Raw genomic sequence first — 23,156 nt, forward strand, 5'->3', positions numbered from 1 at the left:
CCGTCACTCAGGGCCGTCACTCCTCAGGGCCGTCACTCCCCAAGGCCGTCACTCAGGGCTGTCACTCCTCAGGGCCGTCACTCCCCAGGGCCGTCACTCAGGGCCGTCACTCCTCAGAGCCGTCACTTAGGGCCGTCACTCTCGGCCGTACACATCTCGAAGTAATTCTAATAAGGCGACGTACGCAAGTAGCAGGATTTGTTTTCTCTAGCAACCAATCAAAACCTTTCTTTTATAGTCAGAAGCCTTTTGAAATTATGTAAGCAGTCAGCTAATTGGACAACTCTTCTAATCTCCCTATACCCTTCCCCCACAGACTTCTACAAACATCAGCCCACAGCGCGGTGTCTTCCTCATCCATATAATCCTCTTCCCCTGCATAAAGTTTTATTTTTTTCAGTCCCATCCAGGAACCATAACAGTGAAGTCACGTGATCGCGAAGCCTTATACAAAAATTGTTCCCAGTCGGCTTCCGTGACGCTCTGTGTCATGTGACGATGCTCTGACAAGGGGCCTTGTGAAAGAACTCCGTGTCCCAGCATGCTCCGCGGCGGCCTAGGTCACGTGCACGCATGAGGGCGCGGCGAGTGTTGGCGGCGGCAGGATGGAGGCCGCGCTCTTCATCTTCTCCCTCATTGATTGCTGCGCCCTCATCTTCCTGGCCGTCTACTTTGTATCCTTCTCCGTGTCTTCTCCTCAGGACTCCGGGGCGCCGCCATGTTATTCTAGGAGGTGGGCAAGGTGACTGCTGGCAGGGGGGCGATGATGGGGGTCGTCATTCTTGTATCTTCACTGTATGGTTTGTATCACTTATGGGTCTGCCGACCTTAAAGGGGATGTCCGTATCCCGGTGACTACAGGTTAAAGGGGTTTTTTTTTGTGGTGTTCTTGGCTAATATAGAGTTAAACAGGGAAATACTGTGGAACTGGCTGATACATTGTGACGAACCCTCAGTGCAGCAGATCTCTGCAGACATGTGCTCAGTGCTGGAGCCGAGCAGCCGCCTGACAGGTCCAGAGCCGCTGATCTCTGGGGGCACGACGTGCAGCGACCCCCGGCCTCGTCTCCTGGGGGCAGAAAAGGGCGAACCCCAAACTGTTCCCACAAAGCTGAAGCTACAATTGTCCATGATGTCTTGTGCTGAAGATGAAGATTTCCCATCACTGGAGCTGAGGGGCCGAGGCCGCCCCCTGATAACAGTCCATAGCATTATCCTCCACCACCATCTGTACAGGGGGCACAATGCAGTCAGGGGGTAACGTCCTCCTGGAATCACCAAACCCAGACTCCTCCATCAGACGCAGATAGAGAAGTGCGATCCGTCACTGCACAGAACACGTCTCCTCCAGAGTCCAGTGGTGGCGGCTTTACACCGCTCCATCGCTCGGCATTGTGCTTGGTGATGTACGGCTGTGTGCAGCTGCTCGGCCATGAAGCTCCCGGCAGGGGCGCAGTGTCTATGCTGATATCAGAGGAGGTCTGGACTCTGCAGTTATGGGGTCAGCGGTGGTGACTTTTCTGATCTGCTCCTCAGCTCTCACCTGCCCCCTCTGTAGCATTACGGGGTCTCCACTTTGTGGCTGAGTTGCTGCAGTTCCTTCCACTTCAAAATAATACCACTCACTAGTGATGGGGGAAGAAAAGTCATGGACGGACTTATTAACCTGGTGGCTCCTATTACAGGTATTAGTGACCTCTGCACCATCAGCTGCTCTGTCATGTTAGTAAAGGCTGAAAGTATAGGGGGGGGCAGTGGTTATATACTGCAGAGTGAGAGGGCTGAATGTGTGACCGAATACACTACATAGTGTGTGTGTGTATATATATATATATATATATATATATATATATATATATATCCTGCTGTAGATAAATAATAAATGGGACACATCCCCTATATACTACACCATACGGGACACATCCTCTATATACTGCACCATACGGGACACCTCCTCTATATACTGCACCATACGGGACACCTCCTCTATATACTACACAGCACGGGACACCTCCTCTATATACTACACAGCACGGGACACCTCCTCTATATACTACACAGCACGGGACACCTCCTCTATATACTACACCGCACGGGACACCTCCTCTATATACTACACAGCACGGGACACCTCCTCTATATACTACACAGCACGGGACACCTCCTCTATATACTACACAGCACGGGACACCTCCTCTATATACTACACAGCACGGGACACCTCCTCTATATACTACACCGCACGGGACACCTCCTCTATATACTACACCATACGGGACACCTCCTCTATATACTACACCATACGGGACACCTCCTCTATATACTACACCATACGGGACACCTCCTCTATATACTACACCATACGGGACACCTCCTCTATATACTACACCATACGGGACACCTCCTCTATATACTACACCATACGGGACACCTCCTCTATATACTACACCATAAGGGACACCTCCTCTATATACTACACCATAAGGGACACCTCCTCTATATACTACACCATACGGGACACCTCCTCTATATACTACACCATACGGGACACCTCCTCTATATACTACACCATACGGGACACCTCCTCTATATACTACACCATACGGGACACCTCCTCTATATACTACACCATACGGGACACCTCCTCTATATACTACACCATACGGGACACCTCCTCTATATACTACACCATACGGGACACCTCCTCTATATACTACACCATACGGGACACCTCCTCTATATACTACACCATACGGGACACCTCCTCTATATACTACACCATACGGGACACCTCCTCTATATACTACACCGCACGGGACACCTCCTCTATATACTACACCGCACGGGACACCTCCTCTATATACTACACCGCACGGGACACCTCCTCTATATACTACACCGCACGGGACACCTCCTCTATATACTACACCGCACGGGACACCTCCTCTATATACTACACCGCACGGGACACCTCCTCTATATACTACACCGCACGGGACACCTCCTCTATATACTACACCGCACGGGACACCTCCTCTATATACTACACCGCACGGGACACCTCCTCTATATACTACACCGCACGGGACACCTCCTCTATATACTACACCGCACGGGACACCTCCTCTATATACTACACCGCACGGGACACCTCCTCTATATACTACACCGCACGGGACACCTCCTCTATATACTACACCGCACGGGACACCTCCTCTATATACTACACCGCACGGGACACCTCCTCTATATACTACACCGCACGGGACACCTCCTCTATATACTACACCGCACGGGAGACCTCCTCTATATACTACACCGCACGGGAGACCTCCTCTATATACTACACCGCACGGGAGACCTCCTCTATATACTACACCGCACGGGAGACCTCCTCTATATACTACACCGCACGGGAGACCTCCTCTATATACTACACCGCACGGGAGACCTCCTCTATATACTACACCGCACGGGAGACCTCCTCTATATACTACACCGCACGGGAGACCTCCTCTATATACTACACCGCACGGGAGACCTCCTCTATATACTACACCGCACGGGAGACCTCCTCTATATACTACACCGCACGGGAGACCTCCTCTATATACTACACCGCACGGGAGACCTCCTCTATATACTACACCGCACGGGAGACCTCCTCTATATACTACACCGCACGGGAGACCTCCTCTCTATACTACACCGCACGGGAGACATCCTCTCTATACTACACCGCACGGGAGACATCCTCTCTATACTACACCGCACGGGACACCTCCTCTCTATACTACACCGCACGGGACACCTCCTCTCTATACTACACCGCACGGGACACCTCCTCTCTATACTACACCGCACGGGACACCTCCTCTATATACTACACCATACGGGACACCTCCTCTCTATACTACACGGGACACGTCCTCTGTATACTACACCGCACGGGACGCGTCCTCTGTATACTACACCGCACGGGACGCGTCCTCTGTATACTACACCGCACGGGACGCGTCCTCTGTATACTACACCGCACGGGACGCATCCTCTGTATACTACACCGCACGGGACGCATCCTCTGTATACTACTCCGCACGGGACGCATCCTCTGTATACTACTCCGCACGGGACGCATCCTCTGTATACTACACCGCACGGGACGCATCCTCTGTATACTACACCGCACGGGACACTGTTGTGAGTTCATTCTTCCCTTCACCATTTGAGGTCTGATGAACTCCCTCCTCTAGTGAAGGAAGGTAGTGAGACTGATTACCAAACACCTGGGCAGCTAGATGATGACTGGGTGGCTGGAATTGAGGACTGGATATAAGGCTGCCGACGCCCTTCTTCCTGGCTGGTGATTTTCCTGCTGGATTCTTGGAGACCAGTCTGATTCCTGCATCTCAAAGTTAAGTTTTTCTGCTCTGCTTTGTACTCTTCAGTTTTGTTTTGCCTTGTTTTTTGGGAGTTCTGCCATCCCCGGCCGGGGGTGAGCTGAATTCCATTTTTGTCTCTGATCTTTTGCTCTGTCTTCAGAATATACCTGAGTGCTGATATAGTCTTTTGAAGCCTAGCGACTTCAGGGCCTGTTTTTCCCATCAGTCGGTTGGCTCATTTTGATAGGGTTTTTGCGGATGGCAGACAGCAGCTTTCCTATCCTGTCCTATGTAGTTAGCTTGGGCCCCATCATTTGCTCAGCCTGTCTTTCTATCTGTGTTAGTGTTTTCATCTTGCTTCACCGTCATTATATGTTGGGGGCTGCCTATTGCTTTGCGGTCTGCTCTGGGGCAGTTTAGTTTTTCCCCTTTCTGTCTTTAGGCTATGTAGTTCTCCGGCTGTGATCGAGGGGTCTAGGGCACCGTAGGAACCCCCCACGGCTACTGCTAGTTGTTGTGGATAGGTTCAGGGGTCTGCAATCCGATAGCTGCCAACTTCTCTGTTTTTTCTGGACTTAGCTTTTATTTTGTTTTTTCCTCCTTCGGTGACTCATCATAACAGGACACATCCTCTATATGCTGCACCACACGGGACGCATCCTCTATATGCTACACAGCACGGGACGCCTCCTCTATATGCTACACAGCACGGGACGCCTCCTCTATATGCTGCACCGCACGGGACGCCTCCTCTATATGCTGCACCGCACGGGACGCCTCCTCTATATGCTGCACCGCACGGGACGCCTCCTCTATATGCTGCACCGCACGGGACGCCTCCTCTATATGCTGCACCGCACGGGACGCCTCCTCTATATGCTGCACCGCACGGGACGCCTCCTCTATATGCTGCACCGCACGGGACGCCTCCTCTATATGCTGCACCGCGCGGGACGCCTCCTCTATATGCTGCACCGCACGGGACGCCTCTATATACTCCACAGTCATTACAGATCCCATATGCTGAGATTTGGGGGGAGCAGCTTTCTACATTAGTGATGTGACTATTTCTTGTTCCTAGAGATGAAGGTTGTGACATGTTGGGCTCAGTCTCCATGTGTGAATGCTTCTCTCTTTGCTGATGGTTTCCATTATACGGTAGTATTGCTGTCCTGTCACCCTTGCATCTTGCACAATCCTCTGTCTGTACTTTGCACATATCGGCCACATAATATTTTCCTTATCACTGGATCCCAGATAATTACCCTCTCAGACTTAGAATGTGACTACATCAATGCCCGCTCCTGCTGCTCCAAGCTAAATAAGGTGGGCGGTTTTATCTGTTTGTTAATACTTCATTTTCTGATTTCAATATGTGTCCCATGTTTATTATCAGGGTGATATCTGGTGTTTCCCACCGCTGAGCCCCATGTTATAGACAGTCTACAGAAACTTACTGTATTTGCTTTTTGCATACTTTATTTACCTTGTATTATTCTTCAGAGCTTCACTCACTATTAGTACAGGATCAGCAATGTAATGTATGTATACAGTGACTGCTCCAGCAGAATAGTGAGTGCAGCTCTGGAGTATAATACAGGATGTAACTCAGGATCAGTAATGTAATGTATGTACACAGTGACTGCACCAGCAGAATAGTGAGTGCAGCTCTGGAGTATAATACAGGATGTAACTCAGGATCAGTAATGTATGTGCACAGTGACTGCACCAGCAGAATAGTGAGTGCAGCTCTGGAGAATAATACAGGATGTAACCCAGGATTAGTAATGTATGTAAAATCACTGAATCGTAGACTGGTAGAGTTAGAAGGGACCTCCTGGGCCATCTGGTCCAACCCCTTGCTCAAAGCAGGATTCAAGAAATCATCCCAGAAAGATGTCTGTCCAGTCTCTGTTTGAAGACTTCCGTTGAAGGAGAACTCGCCACCTCTCGTGGCCGACTGTTCCACTCATTGATCACCTTCACTGTGAGTTTTTTCTAATATCTAATCTGTCTCCTCCCATTCAGTTTCATCCCATTGCTTCTTGTCTTTCCTTGTGCAAATGAGAATAAAGTTGATCCTTCTACAATGTGACAGCCCTTGAGATATTTGTAGACAGCTATTAAGTCTCCTCTGTCTTTGCTTTTGCAAACTAAACATTCCCAAATCCTGCAACCTTTGCTCATAAGACAGGGTTTGCAGACCGGTCACCATTCTGGTCGCTCTTTTCTGAACTTGCTCCAGTTTGTTGATGTCTTTTTTAAAATGTGGTGCCCAAAACTGGACACAATATTCCAGATGAGGTCTGACCAAAGAGGAGTAGAGGGCAATAATGACTAGCCGTGATCTAGACCGTATGCTTCTGTTAATACATCCTAGAATTGCATTTGCCTTTTTTGCTGCTGCATCACACTGTTGACTCATATTCAGTCTGTGATCTATTAGTATACCCAAGTCTTTTTCATATGTGCTGTTGCTTAGCCCTATTCCTCCCATTCTGTATATGCTTTTTTCATTTTTATTGCCCAGATGTAGTACTTTGCATTTTTCCCTGTTAAAAACCATTCTGTTAGTTGCTGCCCACTTCTCCAGTTTATTTATATCTTTTTGAATCCTCTCTCTCTCTTCTCTAGTATTAGCTATCCCTCCTAGCTTTGTGTCATCAGCAAATTTAATCAGTTTACCCTCAATTCCTTCATCTAAATCGTTGATAAAGATGTTGAAAAACAAAGGGCCCAGGACAGAGCCCTGTGGTACCCCACTTGAGACATTCTTCCAACTCGATGTGCAGCCATTTACGACCACTCTTTGGGTCCGATCACTAAGCCAGTTATGAATCCTTATACGTAAAGAAAAATAATGCGGCACTCACCAGATGGATTAAATATTCCAGTCCTTTTTATTTCATCCAAGTGAACATGAGACTTTGTATAGGATTTGCGGGTTAGGGAGGCATGCAGGGAGCGTGCAGGTGGATACTCCCTGCGTGCCTCCCTAACCCACAAATCCTATACAAAGTCTCTGGTTCACTTGCATGAAATGACACAATATTTTTCTTTACACATAAGAACAGACTTGTTTATTTTTTTGCTGTGCACCCCGTATTGGTTATGAATGCTGTTCATTCAGTGTATGAGTACCGCTCAACAGAGTAATGGTGAATGAACAAATCCTCTAGTGCAGTCGCTTTGTTCTTGCTTTTGGCCAGTTATGAATCCACCTAACAGTTGCCTTGTCCATTCCATACTTAGTCATTTTTTCAATAATAATGGTGTGAGATACTTTGTCAAATGCTTTGCTGAAGTCAAGATATACTATATCTACAGCATTTCCCTGATCCACCCAGTCAGTGATTCTGTCATAGAAGGAACTTAAGTTAGTCTGACATGACTTATTAGAAGATTAGTGAGTGCAGCTCTGGGGTATAATACAGGATTTATGGGATCAGTAATGTATGTACACAGTGAAATTTACAAATAAATGACAGCAAGCAGATATCTTTAAAATGGTGGAAAATTTGTATATATAGTGGAAAATGTTATGACTTCAAATTGAACAAGAAGAAAATGTCTTTATGTACCCGAATATAAGCCATGACACCTAATTTTGCCACGAAAAACTGGTTAAATTTATTGACTCGAGTATAAGCCAGGTATGCATTGTCCCCTCATCCCTGTCCTTGTCTGCATGGCTCCTTATCCCCCGTCCTTGTCTGCATGGCTCCTATACAAAAAAAACCCATCCTACTTACCTTCCTGCGCGCCCTCGCTGCATCTCGTTTCGGTGCCAGCAGCTCTTCCTGCCGAGTGATCATGTATACCCGCTCATTAAGGTAATGAATATTCACTCCACGCCTTTGGGAGTGGAGAAGCGTGAATATTCATTACCTTAAAGAGCGGGGCCGTGTGATCGCTCTGCCAGAAGAGTTGCTGGCGCCGGAATGATCGAGATGCAGCGAGAGCGCGCAGTAAGGTAAATAAGATGTGTGCTGGAAGCCAGTTGCTGCGGCTGTCACTGTAGGCTATTACAGAGAATTTAATATTCATTGCTCTTTAGCCACAGCCGCCGGCTCCTGCCTCTGTGACCCTCTGCTCCACCGCTCCCTCGCCTTCTTTCTGGGACAATTGACTCGTGTATAAGCCGGGGGTGGGAGGGCGTTTTCAGCGCAAAAAAATTTGCTGAAAAACTCTGCTTATACAGGAGTATATACGGTAAGTGTAATACTGGGAGAAGCACCAGGTTGGTTGTTGGATAAGGCACTGGTGGCAATCTGTGGCTGTTGTACTACAGCTCCGAATATGCAAAAGCTGGAGGGAGAGGAGACTCTGAAGAACGTCTTATTGCTGTGTAGTGTCCATATTGACCCTAATCACTTATTTCCCGGCAGTGGGTTGTCCCGGAGCTTGTCGGTCACACTCTGGTGTCTGTATTAATGCTCGTGTCCTTGCACTGGTTCATCTTCCTCTTAAATTTACCTGTGGCAGTGTGGAACATCTACCGGTGAGTATGCCCCACTCTGGGTACACTGGTGATAGAGGGATATATTATATTGATTGGTGTATAAAGCCCATTTTATTAGGAGCCACATTTAAAGCAACTTGGTATTTCAGATGCCCATTCAGAACAGTCTGTCCTTTGTTCACCAGTTTTCGTATTTGTAGGCTCCATCTTAACTCTGAGATGGTGAGTGGTGACTGCCTGCTATAATATCTCCCATACACTGCATACACAGACATGAGGGATTCCTGCTCTTCTTCGTTCTCTGTGTACCACATGTTCAAAAGCTGCAGTAGCAGGGAGGACATTATATAGGGGTACTGTCCTGTGTAGCTGTGAATCCACACAGGATGAGATAAAACATAATAGAAAGTATCAACATGGAGAACATAATACAGCAGTTATGACCAATGCAGCTGTGAATCCAGCAATGGGGTGAGATTAAATACATACTAGAAAGTAGCAGCATGGAGGACATTATACCAACAGTATTAAGCAGTGCAGCTGTGAATCTAGCAATCGGTTGAGATGAAACATACTAGAAAGCCGCATGGAAAGCATTATATAGCAGTACTGAGCAGTTCAGCTGTGAGTCCAGCAATGGGATGAGATAAAAACATACTACAAAGTAGCAGCATGGAGGGCATTCTATAGCAGTACTGAGCAGTGTAGCTGTGAATCCTGTATTGTGAGATAAATCGCTGACTACAATGCAGAATCGTAGTCTATTCTACCTCGCTTTTTTTTTTTTTCACCTTCCTCTGATAAACTGTATTATAAAGTTTCTTGTATTGTTTTACACAATGTTTAGACGATGCAGCCATTGAAGGAACTGACCTCTTGCTATAGTAAAAAAAAAAACCGCAATTGATAACTGTCTGCTTGTCCTCGTCCATGCTTACTGGCCGGCCCCTTTAATTTTTGCATTTCGGACGTGCTTGAGACCATCAGAATGCAGTGAGTCCCGTGAACGGCTTTTACCATTCTCATTTACCCTTCTACATTTTAGTTTTTCAGACCCAAAGCTCCAAATCCTCTGCGAGCACAAGGTCAACAATGCTGATAATATTCTAGGAGGAGCTCCGTGCAGGAGGGATTCAGTCATCAGTGAGCTCCCCCTAGTGGTGGCAGCAGCAGACTTTTATAATGTCACTCGCTCTGTGCAGGAGGTTTGGAGCTTTGTGTCTGAATTGTTGATACCAATTATATTAATGTATTTTTCAATATGTTTCCATTTAAAAAAAAAAAAAGTAATCCCCAACTTTTTTTTTTTCATGCAGGTTTATCATGGTGCCAAGTGGAAATTTGGGAGTCTTTGATCCAACAGAAATTCACAACCGAGGACAACTAAAGTCTCACATGAAAGAGGCCATGATCAAACTAGGATTCCATCTACTGTGCTTCTTCATCTACCTGTACAGGTCAGTGGTCTGAGCTCCTGTATGCAGATTTCACAGGGTAAAGATTCTCTGACGTTGAGATGTAGGCACACACCTTTTTACGACATATGACGTTTATTTATGTCATATTCTGTCCATGCGAAGCTGAGCCCACATCTTTCCCCGCACATGACTTATTTAAACAGCCATAATGTGCCTTTAACAGCCACAGGTGGATCGAAGATCCACCTGCAGGCTGTTGACCAGTTAAATCTCGCTGTCAACATGCGCTGGCCATTAGCACATCATTGCGGCCACCCATCGGTGCTTCTGTCACGTGATTGCAGGGCGCCGATGGGTTATCATTTACAGCTGGGAATCTGCAAAAGACCCCCGTTCCTTTCAGTATGATACTCCTGTGGACGCCAGCCCGTGGCCAGCATTCATAGGAGATCATGATTTTCGCTATACACAGCAGTACTGAAGCCCTGCTATATATAGCACAAGCGATCGGACAAATCACAGCTTCAAGTCCCCTAAGGGGACTATTACATGCAGTAAAAAGTGAGTTCAAATCGCTCCCCTTTTGCCCCATTGAAAATAAAATCCCCCAAAAAACACATATTTGGTGTTCAGAAACTTCCGGCCAATCAAAATATTAAGTAAAGTAATCTGATCAGTAAACAGCGTAACAAGAAAAAAAGTAAAAACTCCAGAATTACGTTGTTTTGGCATCCACAACATTGCAATAAAACACGATAAGGTGATCGAGGCATCGTCTCTACCCCAAAATGGGATCAGTAAAAACATCAGCGCAAGGTGTAAGTAGTCACCCAGATCCCGAAAAATGGAGACTCTACGGGTCCCTGAAAGTGGCCACACAAGCAAAAAAAAATTTTTTTTTTTAATACAAATTTTGTAATTTTGTTTCACTTATGTGTGTTTGGTATCTCCATACTTGTACTGACCTGGGGAATATTGCCTGGTCACTCTTACCGTGCAGTGAACCTGTTAAATAAAAAAGCTCAAACAATTGTGGAATTGCTCTTTTAGAAAACAAAGTCCCCATTTTTCAGTACACTTTGTGGTATATCTATGGTGTCGTTCAAAAGTACAACTCGTCCTGCAATAAACAATGCTTTGTGAGTGGAATTTTGCAATTCCAGATGTTTTAGCCGAATTCATCAATTGCGACTCTTTAAAAAGTTACTAAATTTGGCACAATTTCACTGCAGTCACACCCCTGGTGTATATTTTTTTTTTTTTTTGAGCACAGCAAATTTTGGGTGCAATTTATACAATTTTCCAAAAGATCGCAAGACGAGAAGACAGCCCACTTTTGACTTGGCGCCAAATTCTTGAATCACGTGGCCCAATTTGATGGATTTGAACATGGGAAGTAATACCAGAAGACAAACCTCTAACCCCCCCCCCCCCCCCCCAAAACACACACCCAATTAATAAATCGGGGCTAAAGTGTCTAAAAATTGATGGGGTGCAGACTCCCTCCACCCCAGGGACCACAAAGTGACATGGGCGCAGCATACACTTATACAGTAGAGAAAAGTATTTGATCCACTGCCGATTTTGCAGGTTTTCCCACCTACAAAGAATGGAGATGTCTGTAATTATAATTATCGTAGGTACACTTCACCTGTGAGAGACAGAATCTAAAAAAAAAAAAAAAAAAAAAATTCCAGAAAATCACATTGTATGATTTTTACATAATTAATTTGAATTTTATTGCATGAAATAATTTTTTGATACAAAAGAAAAACAGAACTTAATATTTGATGCAGAAACCTTTGTTTGCAATTACAGAGGTCAGACATTTCCCATAGTTCTTGTAGTTTGCACACACTGCACCTGGGATTTTGGCCACCTCCTCCCTACAGATCTTCTCCAGATCTTTCAGGTTTCGGGGCTGTCAGTGGGCAACATTAAGTTTCAGCTCCTCCAAAGGTTTTCTGTTGGGTTCAAGTCTAGAGACTGGCTAGGCCACTCCAGAACCATGAAAATGCTTCTTACGGAGCCACAGCTTAGTTGCCCTGGCTGTGTGTTTTGGGCTATTTTCATGCTGGAAGACCCAGCCATGACCCGTCTTCAGTGCTCTTACTGAGGGAAGGAGATTGTTGGCCAAAATCTCACGATATATGAACCCATCCATTCTCCCTTTAATACGATGCAGTCGTCCTGTCCCCTTTCCAGAAAAACACCCCCAAAGTATGATTTTTTTTTTTTTTTTTTCCCCCCATTTTGCTTCACGGTTGGTGAAGCTGTTCTTGGGTTTGTACTCATCCTTCTTCCTCCAAACATGGCGAGTGGAGTCGATGCCAAAAAGTGCCATTTCCACGACGCCCATCATGACAGCACACCAGGAGGTAGTCCTTCTCGCCCTCTAGGGACAGGAAACACACGAGAGGTTAAAAGCCCCCACCCTCAGTGTTCTTCCTGTCGTTAGCAGGACAGACACAGGAGAGAAAGAGAGCATCAGCTCGAAAGATTTACTGGGGGGAGCTCAGGAAAATTGTGGGGATCCATCTCTTATCTTCTCCCTGTGAAGAGGCTCCAGGCTGATGCCTCACTGATTAGGGGTCCTCAGCCAGGGCAGTGGCTCCTGGCTTTCACCGCTTCCCTCTGTAGATGGCACTCGGCATCACGCTGCAAACTTTCCCTGGGTGCACATCCGGTGACGCGCACGTCGTGCATTCCAGGGTGGACCGTATATCCGGTTTACAGAGGCACCCAGGGCACTCTGCCAACACACTCTGTTTGAAGGGGATGTTTTCCTCATAGAAGAAAGCCAGAAGATATGCGACTTGTAATACCAATCTACCAGAGGCACAGAAGAAACCGCTATGTGTGGAGTCCATCATGAAAATACTAAAAGAGGAACAAACCTCGTTTATATTCTATGTGAAATCCATGATTTGGGAGGAACAAAGAAGGTCTCCGGCCTTGTTCCCTCTCAAACAATCAGGGAGTATCCCTGTGACGAACAGCCCACCGCCGTTCGTCCACTTACGGGCGACACTAACGGGAGTCCCGCTGCCACCAAAACGCGACGGACAGCGGACCCTGTGTCACCACTATGTCACAGTCCCACCACTGACACGGGTGTATCAGCGGACGGAGGGGCGTGACACAATGCCGGCACACGGCTATCACAGGCGCAGTGGGGCTTATCTTAGTTATCCCAACACTGGCACCATGTGACCAAAAATATCCAGCAAGCTAATCTCGCTCTACAATTTGCCGCAGGGGGAGTTTAATTTGGATGCCCCACCACTGCTATCAATCTTCCAAGTACTGCGGGGATTTATGTATATCCCACTTTCTCAGTTCCACTTTGGAACTCGCAGCTCTCCGGCGCCCCCCTTACCCTCAGGTCAGTCAGGGAACTGCACCTAGGATAATTAGTCGCCGGACGGGCTGCCTGTTGTGAACCGGCAATTAGGCTTCTGCAGTAAGGGAATTATCAATGCTGTGGCTGAAGCCCCTTACTCAGCAATATAAGACCCTTCTAGACTGCCAGCAAGCCGTAATAGCCGTACACAACGCGCTGCCACCAGTCACGGTTACTTAATTCACAGTGTTAAATTAAGAGGGTCCGTGGCAAACCCCTTGAATTAGTAGCGATTATCTATCAAAGGCGTATAGTTCGATTCTTAGAGCATGGAGACAGATCTAAATAATTTCATTTATTTTCCGAAAGAGGACAGTGATTACAGATAAAAGTTGCTATAAAATTGAGACATAAAATATGTACAGTACAGGTATAAAATAAAAGTGGAGAAAACAAAGAGATTACACTCACAGTTCCATATTGTTCCGTAGGCAGACCATGCGGCTAAGGTGGGTGGAGGCGGAGCTGCACTTCTCCGCTCATTGGGGTCCTTCTAGCACGACGACTTGAGCTGTTCTGAGCTGGTTTGCCCAGGAAATGCCTTATAGACTTTCCTATGTGACATCACAGAGAGGTGCATTCTGGGTTGATCCCACCTCTCTTATCCAAGTTATGTTTTGGCTACAAAACTTAGATTAGCTATAACTTTATGGGAGAAGCTGGTATGGACTCATCAGTGGTATCATGTTTCCCAGCGTAATGAGCCCATCAAGAAAACATCAAACATCTATGCGATATGACCGTCCATTTGGGCGCAAATCATATCTCAGGTTCTGGACATCCGAGAGTTTTGCAACAGGCACCACAGCGAAGCTGGGTCTGCTCGGATCGCAGAAATATGATTTTTATATTTCTGCTGGGTATGGTTTTCGCGGGACAATCCCTTATTGTTTTATTCAAACTCCTGGTTTCAAACAAAGAGTTTAGTTCCCGCACTTTTTTTCTCTTTCAGCTGAGAGAAGCCAAATGGTGTGAGGAAGATGGTCTAGCTAATTAACATTCCTGCTCTTCCAGAGGAAGTGGCAGGGTTGATAAAACCTGGGGGGAAAGAATTCCTACTACTGACAGTTTACAATGTCCTAGGATGGAGGATTTGTTAGCACATTGCAACAGAAAACATATCTTCGGGCATTGTACATCACACCTCCCCCCTTAAGAGGGCGCTAAGGAGGCATTACCTCTCGTTAATCTGCCATGCGCACCTCAGCGGGTTCGCCCCGGCGGGACAACCCATCGGCATTGCCGTTTTCACTGCCCTTCCTGTGTTTTACAGTAAAATCGTACTGTTGAAGGGCAAGGCTCCAGCGGAGCAATCTTCCATTGGTTCCGGACACTGTGTGCAACCAGCTCAGAGGGTTGTGGTCGGTTACCACCGTGAAGGCGCGCCCGTACAGGTAGGGCTGCAAACGTTGCAGTGCCCACACCATGGCCAGACACTCCTTCTCGATGGTCGAGTATGCCACTTCCCTCGGCAGAAGTTTCCGGCTCAGGTACAACACGGGGTGCTCTTGGTTCCCCGAGTCGACCTGGCTAAGCACAGCACCGAGGCCAAACTCGCTGGCGTCGGTCTGTACCAGAAACGGGCGACTGCTGTCAACACTGGAGAGTTGCACAGGGCTGCTTTCAAAGCTTGGAAAGCCGCCTCACAGTCATCTGTCCAGTTGACTGTTTGGGGTAGCCTCTGCTTGGTGAGGTCAGTCAAGGGTTTGGCAAGGGCGCTATAGTCCTGTACGAACCGCCTATAGTACCCTGCAGTGCCCAAGAAGGACTTCACCTGTTTCTTGGTCCTGGGGGTGGGCCAGGACACGATTGCGTCCACTTTTTCTGGCTCCGGACTCATGGAACCCCCGCCTACCCGGTGCCCCAGGTAGTGGACCTCGCGCATGCCTATCTGGCACTTCCCCGGCTTGATGGTCAGGCCTGCCTGGTGAAGACGCTTGAGCACCTCCTGGAGGTGCTGAAGGTGTTCCTCCCAGGTGGAACTGAAGACGGCAATATCGTCTAAGTACGCCACTGCGTACTCCTCCAGTCCCCGAAGCAGGTGGTTGACCATCCGCTGGAAAGTGGCAGGGGCATTCTTCATGCCGAAGGGCATGACCGTGGACTCGTACAGTCCAAAGGGGGTGATAAAGGCGGATTTCTCCTGCGCCTCAGGGCTCAGGGGAATCTGCCAGTATCCCCGACTCAAATCCATGATGGATATGTAGTTGGCGTTTGTCAACCGCTCGAGCAGATCCTCGATGCGCGGCATCGGGTGGGCATCAGAGGTTGTGATGGCGTTGAGCCCCCTGTAGTCCACGCAGAACCGGGTGGTTCGATCCTTTTTAGGAACGAGGACTACAGGTGAAGCCCACGCACCTTTTGACCGTCGAATCACTCCCAGCCTTAACATCTCATCGACCTCTCGGCGCATGACTTGTTGCACCGTTTCAGAGATCCGATAAGGTGTTCGCCGTAATGGGGCATGATTCCCGGTGTCCACCTCATGAACCGCTAACTCCGTCCTCCCAGGACGGTTGGTGAACACGGGCCGGAAGAGTTCCAGGGTGGCCATCAACTGCAACCGCTGGGACACGGTGAGCGAACCACTTATCTCCATGTCCTCAATGGACCCATTGGCCTTGGCCTGGGCCAGCATGTCCAGGAGGGAATCTTCCTCCCCATCCTCTGGCAGATTGCAGACCGGTAGGATGCAAGCTTCACGTTCGTAGTGCGCCTTCAGCATGTTGACGTGAAAGGCCTTGCGCCTACCCCGAGCATGGTCAAGCGTGACCACGTAGGTGACCGGGTTGAGCTGTTGGTGGACGACGTACGGGCCTTCCCAGGCTGCCTGAAGCTTATCCGTTGGTACCGGGACCAACACCCACACCTTTTGACCCACCTGGTAGGTCCGCTCCCGGGCGTTCTGGTCGTACCAGCGCTTCTGGTCAGCCTGAGCCTGCGTCATGTTGTCATGCACCAACTGCGTCAAGGTCTGCATCTTGTCACGGAAGCGCATGACATAATCCACGATGGACACTTCTGTGGGGTTTGGCTCATCTTCCCAGGATTCTCTTATCAACCCAAGGGGTCCCCGGACTCGCCTGCCATACAGGAGCTCGAAGGGGGAGAACCCGGTCGAAGCCTGCGGAACTTCTCTGTAAGCGAACAGCAGGTGTGGGAGGTACCGCTCCCAGTCGCGCCCTTGGGTCTCAACCAGTATGCGGAGCATCTGTTTGAGGGTACCGTTGAAACGTTCACACAAACCGTTAGTCTGTGGGTGATACGGACTCGATACCAGCTGCGTCACCTGCATTTTCTCACAGAGAGCCTCCATTAGGCGAGACATGAATTGGGGCCCTTGATCGGTAAGCATCTCCCTGGGAAATCCTACTCTCGAAAAGATGGTCACCAGTGCGTCAGCCACCTTATCTGCCCTGGTTGAAGACAGAGCTACTGCCTCTGGGTACCGGGTAGCGTAGTCTACCACGGTGAGAATGTATCGCTTTCCGGAGCTGCTGGGGACGGACAGCGGTCCTACAATGTCCACCGCGATTCTCTGGAAAGGCTCCTCTATCACCGGCAAAGGAATAAGGGGAGCCTTAAGAGCAGGCCCCGCCTTACCCACTTTTTGACAGGTGGCACAGGAGCGGCAGTAGTGTGTTACATCTGTCCCCATCTTGGGCCAATAGAAGTGTTGAGACAGCCGTGCCTTTGTTTTGCTGATCCCCAAGTGTCCAGCGAGTGGAATCTCATGGGCAATCCGCAACAACTCAGTTCTGAACTGATAGGGGACGACCAGCTGTCTTTCCCTCAACCACTCCTTTTTAGGATCTCCGGGTACTGTCTCCCGGTACAACCTTCCTCGTTCCCAGAACACCCTCTCCTTATCAGACTTGGAGGTGGGCGTCTCGGCGAGACCTCTCAATTTCTCCAGGCTGGCATCTGAGTGCAGAGCAGCCTGGAACTCCATGCTGGAGGCTGCCAGAAGTGACGTCAGGGTACCTCCTTTACTGGGACCCTCTGGAACCGGCTCTGGGTTCACCTCTGGTTCAGTCTCTCCTGTAGCAGCAGAGGGTCCAGAAGACAGTGCGTTACCTGCGATCTGGGCACTCTGACTGCGTGTGACAGCTGCTATGTATGCTGTCTCCCTGGGGATTTCTTCAGACCCACCAGCTGGTGCTGCCCTGGGCTCTACCTCCCCATCCACCCCCAACACTTTAGGAGCAGTGCTACTTATGGGCCAGTTACCTTCCTCGGTGGCACTGGTCAGCTGCATGGCATTACCTTCCTCATGGTCCCCATGCACCTCCCCATTTCCTTGAGCACCGTTGCTTACTCCTGCCAGGGGTTCCTCAGCCGTCTCACTCCGCAGAGTGACGGGGCTGAGCACTTCGGTACCTGTGGACACATCTACCGCTTCAAAGAAAGGGTTAACGGGTTCAGTCGGCACAGATACATCAACATCATCATCATCCTTCCTAGGAGAAGAATGGTTATCAGTTTGCTTTGGTACATTCACATCAGCATCAGCATCATACCTGGGGAAAGAATGGTTGTTAGTTGCATCATTACTCATCAAGGCATTAGCAGGTAACACATTCAGTTTCCCATCATCAACATCATCAGGGTTAACGTTACCCTTATTATCAGTTTGGGGAAGGGTGTCAGGGACATAGTATGCAACCATCCTCCCCAAGTCAGTCCCCAATAAAACATCAGTGGGCAGGTTTTCAGACACTCCCACCTCCCTCAACCCGCTCCCGGCACCCCAGTCAAGAAAAACTCGTGCCACTGGCAAGGGACAACGGGTGCCTCCAATCCCGGTGACAGTCAGGGTTTTCCCCTCAACAAACTCTTCAGGGGCCGCCAGTCCAGGACGGATGAGGGTTCGTTCAGCCCCGGTGTCCTTGAGGCCTGTAGCATGACGGGCCCCCACCTGAACAGGTTGAACGTTGTCGTCAGCCCTCCCAACCACACCTCCCACCAAAAGAACAGAGGCATTGGGCCCGGGGGCCTTGGCTGGGGGGTTCTTCGGCCTGTTCGGACAGGTGTAAAAGAAGTGACCAGGCCGCTGGCAGTGGTGACACAGGCGACTGTCAGTAGCCGGCCTGTTGTTGGCAACAGGGACAGGGCCTCCGGAGGGACGGCTAGCTGGGGCATTGGGGTTGGTTGCTGGCTTACCCCCTTTCCAGCTGGTGGCGACTGGCCTCCGCGTCTCGGGCTTACGGTTGGCCTCGTGGTTGTCGGCGATCTGCGCCGCTTTGTCCGCGTTCGTTGGTTCGCGGTCCAGGATGAACTGTAGGACCTCAGCTGGGCAGAGATGCAGGAACTGGTCTTTGATCATCAGGTCCCGTAGCTGCTCAAAGGTTTCAACGGACAGTCCATGGATCCACTGGTCAAAGTGGGTCCTGAGTCCTTGCACCACATCACTGTAGCTATCGTGTGGGCCACGTTGGAGGTGTCGGAACTTCTTTCGGTATACCTCAGGTGTCAGCCGGTATTTGGCGATCAGCGCCTGCTTTATGGCGTCATAGTCATCATCGGCTTCTGGCGGAAGAGAAGCAAATGCCTCCAGGGCTTTGCCTTTTAGCCCTGGGGTCAAGTACCTTGCCCATTGGTCTCTAGGCAGCTGGTACTGTCTGCAGGCTTTCTCAAAGGCTCGCAGAAATGTGTCCAAGTCCCCGTCCTTTTCCATCACGGGAAAATGCTCTGGCCGGGGTTTAGGAGTCTGGACGCTGCTGGGCTCACGGCTTCGGGCTGTGAGGGCATTCCCACCCCGCTGGAGTACCTCCAGTTCATGGGCCCTCTGCGCCTGGCGCTCGGCTCTCTCAGCCTCAGCTTGGCGCTCAGCTCTCTCCGCCTGGCGCTCGGCTCGCTGCTCTGCTCTCTCTCGAGCTTGCTGGATCAGCCTCACCCGCCCATCACTGTCTTCGGCGGGGAGTTCGTCCAAGGCCATTTGCAGATAGGGGTCCACCCCGTTCTGGTTGAATGTGGGGCCAGCGCTCAGGAGTGGAGCCTCTGCTGCAGCCCCATTGCAACTTGGGCCAACTTCTGCGCTCGCTGGATTCTGGTCGTTGTCCAGCTGCACTAGAGCCGCGATCATTTGAGCTCTGTTTTTGTTCGTGGCGTCAAGGCCTTGGTACGTGCATAACGCAGCAAGAACTTCCTTTGTCTGCCGGGTGTACCAAGGTTCTCCTTTTGCCGCCATGGTTGCCAAATAAAAGATAGAAAAAGAAAAACGAAGAAACGGGAGGGGGATACTTGCAAGTACACACTAATGTCTCAGGACTAGTAACCACTGAGTCTGTTCTCCAAAACCTATGATGCAGGATTCCCGCAGGAACCGTGCAGGTTTTTAGTGAGAGGAATGATTGCTCAAACCAAATCACTAATGCTCTAGGATTATCCCACCGCGCTGCCACCAATATGTGACGAACAGCCCACCGCCGTTCGTCCACTTACGGGCGACACTAACGGGAGTCCCGCTGCCACCAAAACGCGACGGACAGCGGACCCTGTGTCACCACTATGTCACAGTCCCACCACTGACACGGGTGTATCAGCGGACGGAGGGGCGTGACACAATGCCGGCACACGGCTATCACAGGCGCAGTGGGGCTTATCTTAGTTATCCCAACACTGGCACCATGTGACCAAAAATATCCAGCAAGCTAATCTCGCTCTACAATTTGCCACAGGGGGAGTTTAATTTGGATGCCCCACCACTGCTATCAATCTTCCAAGTACTGCGGGGATTTATGTATATCCCACTTTCTCAGTTCCACTTTGGAACTCGCAGCTCTCCGGCGCCCCCCTTACCCTCAGGTCAGTCAGGGAACTGCACCTAGGATAATTAGTCGCCGGACGGGCTGCCTGTTGTGAACCGGCAATTAGGCTTCTGCAGTAAGGGAATTATCAATGCTGTGGCTGAAGCCCCTTACTCAGCAATATAAGACCCTTCTAGACTGCCAGCAAGCCGTAATAGCCGTACACAACGCGCTGCCACCAGTCACGGTTACTTAATTCACAGTGTTAAATTAAGAGGGTCCGTGGCAAACCCCTTGAATTAGTAGCGATTATCTATCAAAGGCGTATAGTTCGATTCTTAGAGCATGGAGACAGATCTAAATAATTTCATTTTCCGAAAGAGGACAGTGATTACAGATAAAAGTTGCTATAAAATTGAGACATAAAATATGTACAGTACAGGTATAAAATAAAAGTGGAGAAAACAAAGAGATTACACTCACAGTTCCATATTGTTCCGTAGGCAGACCATGCGGCTAAGGTGGGTGGAGGCGGAGCTGCACTTCTCCGCTCATTGGGGTCCTTCTAGCACGACGACTTGAGCTGTTCTGAGCTGGTTTGCCCAGGAAATGCCTTATAGACTTTCCTATGTGACATCACAGAGAGGTGCATTCTGGGTTGATCCCACCTCTCTTATCCAAGTTATGTTTTGGCTACAAAACTTAGATTAGCTATAACTTTATGGGAGAAGCTGGTATGGACTCATCAGTGGTATCATGTTTCCCAGCGTAATGAGCCCATCAAGAAAACATCAAACATCTATGCGATATGACCGTCCATTTGGGCGCAAATCATATCTCAGGTTCTGGACATCCGAGAGTTTTGCAACAGGCACCACAGCGAAGCTGGGTCTGCTCGGATCGCAGAAATATGATTTTTATATTTCTGCTGGGTATGGTTTTCGCGGGACAATCCCTTATTGTTTTATTCAAACTCCTGGTTTCAAACAAAGAGTTTAGTTCCCGCACTTTTTTTCTCTTTCAGCTGAGAGAAGCCAAATGGTGTGAGGAAGATGGTCTAGCTAATTAACATTCCTGCTCTTCCAGAGGAAGTGGCAGGGTTGATAAAACCTGGGGGGAAAGAATTCCTACTACTGACAGTTTACAATGTCCTAGGATGGAGGATTTGTTAGCACATTGCAACAGAAAACATATCTTCGGGCATTGTACATCACAATCCCATCATAAGCGAGCTAGATGAGAAATGGAGGAATCGTCAGAAGAAGAGGGTTCTTCATATTCTGACCAGGATCTGGAAGGTGACGAGGTTGTGTGTTTTGAGTTCATTCTCCCCTTCACCTTTGATGCCTGATGAACTCCCTCTGCTGGTGAAGAGAGGTAGTGAAATTGATTGGGATGGGAAGAACCTGTCATCTGAACGGGCGGAGTGTGATTGGACATCTGGAATTTCTGAGTGGATATAAGGCAGCCAACGCCCTGCAGGGCTGCTGGTGATCCTTTCTGCTCTGAGCTCTTGCATCCAGTTTAGTTCCTGTCTACTAAAAGCTAAGTTTTTTGCCCTGCTATTATTCCATGAGATTTTGTCTGGTTTCCTTAGTGTTTGTGATCAGCCTGCCCTGGTTGGGACTGGCTGAATTCCATTTTTGTCTCTGATCAGTTGATCTCTTTGCTCTGTTTTCAGAATATACCTGAGTGCTGATATAGTGATTTTGAAGTCTAGTGACTTCAGGGCCTTTTTCCCTATCAGACGGTTGGGACATTTTTGGTAGGGTTTTTTGCGGATTGCAGCCAGCATCTTTTCTGTCCTGTCCTATCTAGTTAGTTGGGCCCCATCGTTTGCTCAGCCTGTCTTTCTATCTGTGTTTGTGTTTTCATCTGTTTTTCACCGACAATACATGTTGGGGGCTGTCTATTGCTTTGGGGTCTGCTCTGGGGCAGTTTAGATTTCCCCTTTCCTTCTTTAGGCTTATGTAGTTCTTCGGCTGTGACGAGGGGTCTAGGGCACCGTAGGAACGCCCCACGGCTACTGTTAGTTGTGGTGTATAGGATCAGGGGTCTGCAATCCGATAGCTACCAACCTCTCCGGTTTTCTGGACTTAGCTTGTATTTTTGTTTTCTCCTCCGGTGACTCATTCATAACAGTTGTGCCTCAGATCCCCTCAGAGGAGATAAAAAAAAAAGTATTTCTCATCTGAGAACACTGATTATTTATTACTTGCAGTATGGAATAACATGAAAGTTGAGGAGACTCGGGTGGCTCACTCAATACAGGACGAGATGTTTGTACTGAGAGCTCAGAGGAACAGTGTTCCTAGTCAACAAACAGATCAGGGACATGATCATGGAGGAATAAGAAGATGCAGAAAAGAGACTTGTCATTCCCAGAGACTTCAGAGCCCGTCTATCCTTTGATCCAGAGGAAGTCAAGGTTTGTGAATAGAACCAAAAATTGCCATTACCATTTCTTGAGTGGCAAGTAAGACTTCAATCCTCTTTGAAGACTCATGTCTCCGGGATGCCATGGATAGAAAAGCAAAAGGGTTTGTAAGAAGAGCCTGGGAGGCATCAGCTGCCATCATCAAAGCCAACATAGCTGCCACCTCCGTAGCTAGGTCCATGTGCTTATGGATTGACAAATTAACGTCTCAACCTCATCCTAACAAAGGCAACAGCGTTCAGGGTTTGCAGCCAGAAACAACATACTTTCAATCTTAGCTAGGAGGGCCATCTGGTTAAAAACCT

General features: G+C 48.7%; 1 protein-coding gene across 1 annotated transcript in view; it reads left to right on the forward strand.

Annotated features, from left to right (window-relative positions):
* Positions 1–515: 515 nt before the first annotated feature.
* The window catches only part of CNIH4 (cornichon family member 4), a 30,283-nt gene continuing 7,642 nt past the window's right edge, over positions 516–23,156 (forward strand). The window contains exons 1-4 of the mRNA XM_073556403.1: positions 516–674; positions 5,640–5,708; positions 8,771–8,883; positions 10,161–10,301. Of these exons, the coding sequence (XP_073412504.1) occupies positions 606–674; positions 5,640–5,708; positions 8,771–8,883; positions 10,161–10,301 (392 nt within the window). The 5' untranslated portion in view covers positions 516–605. The remainder of the gene's footprint in view (positions 675–5,639; positions 5,709–8,770; positions 8,884–10,160; positions 10,302–23,156) is intronic.

This window comes from Dendrobates tinctorius, unplaced genomic scaffold (assembly GCF_039654945.1).
Source record: "Dendrobates tinctorius isolate UK_male_01 unplaced genomic scaffold, ASM3965494v1 ptg000232l, whole genome shotgun sequence".
Lineage (NCBI taxonomy): Eukaryota > Metazoa > Chordata > Amphibia > Anura > Dendrobatidae > Dendrobates > Dendrobates tinctorius.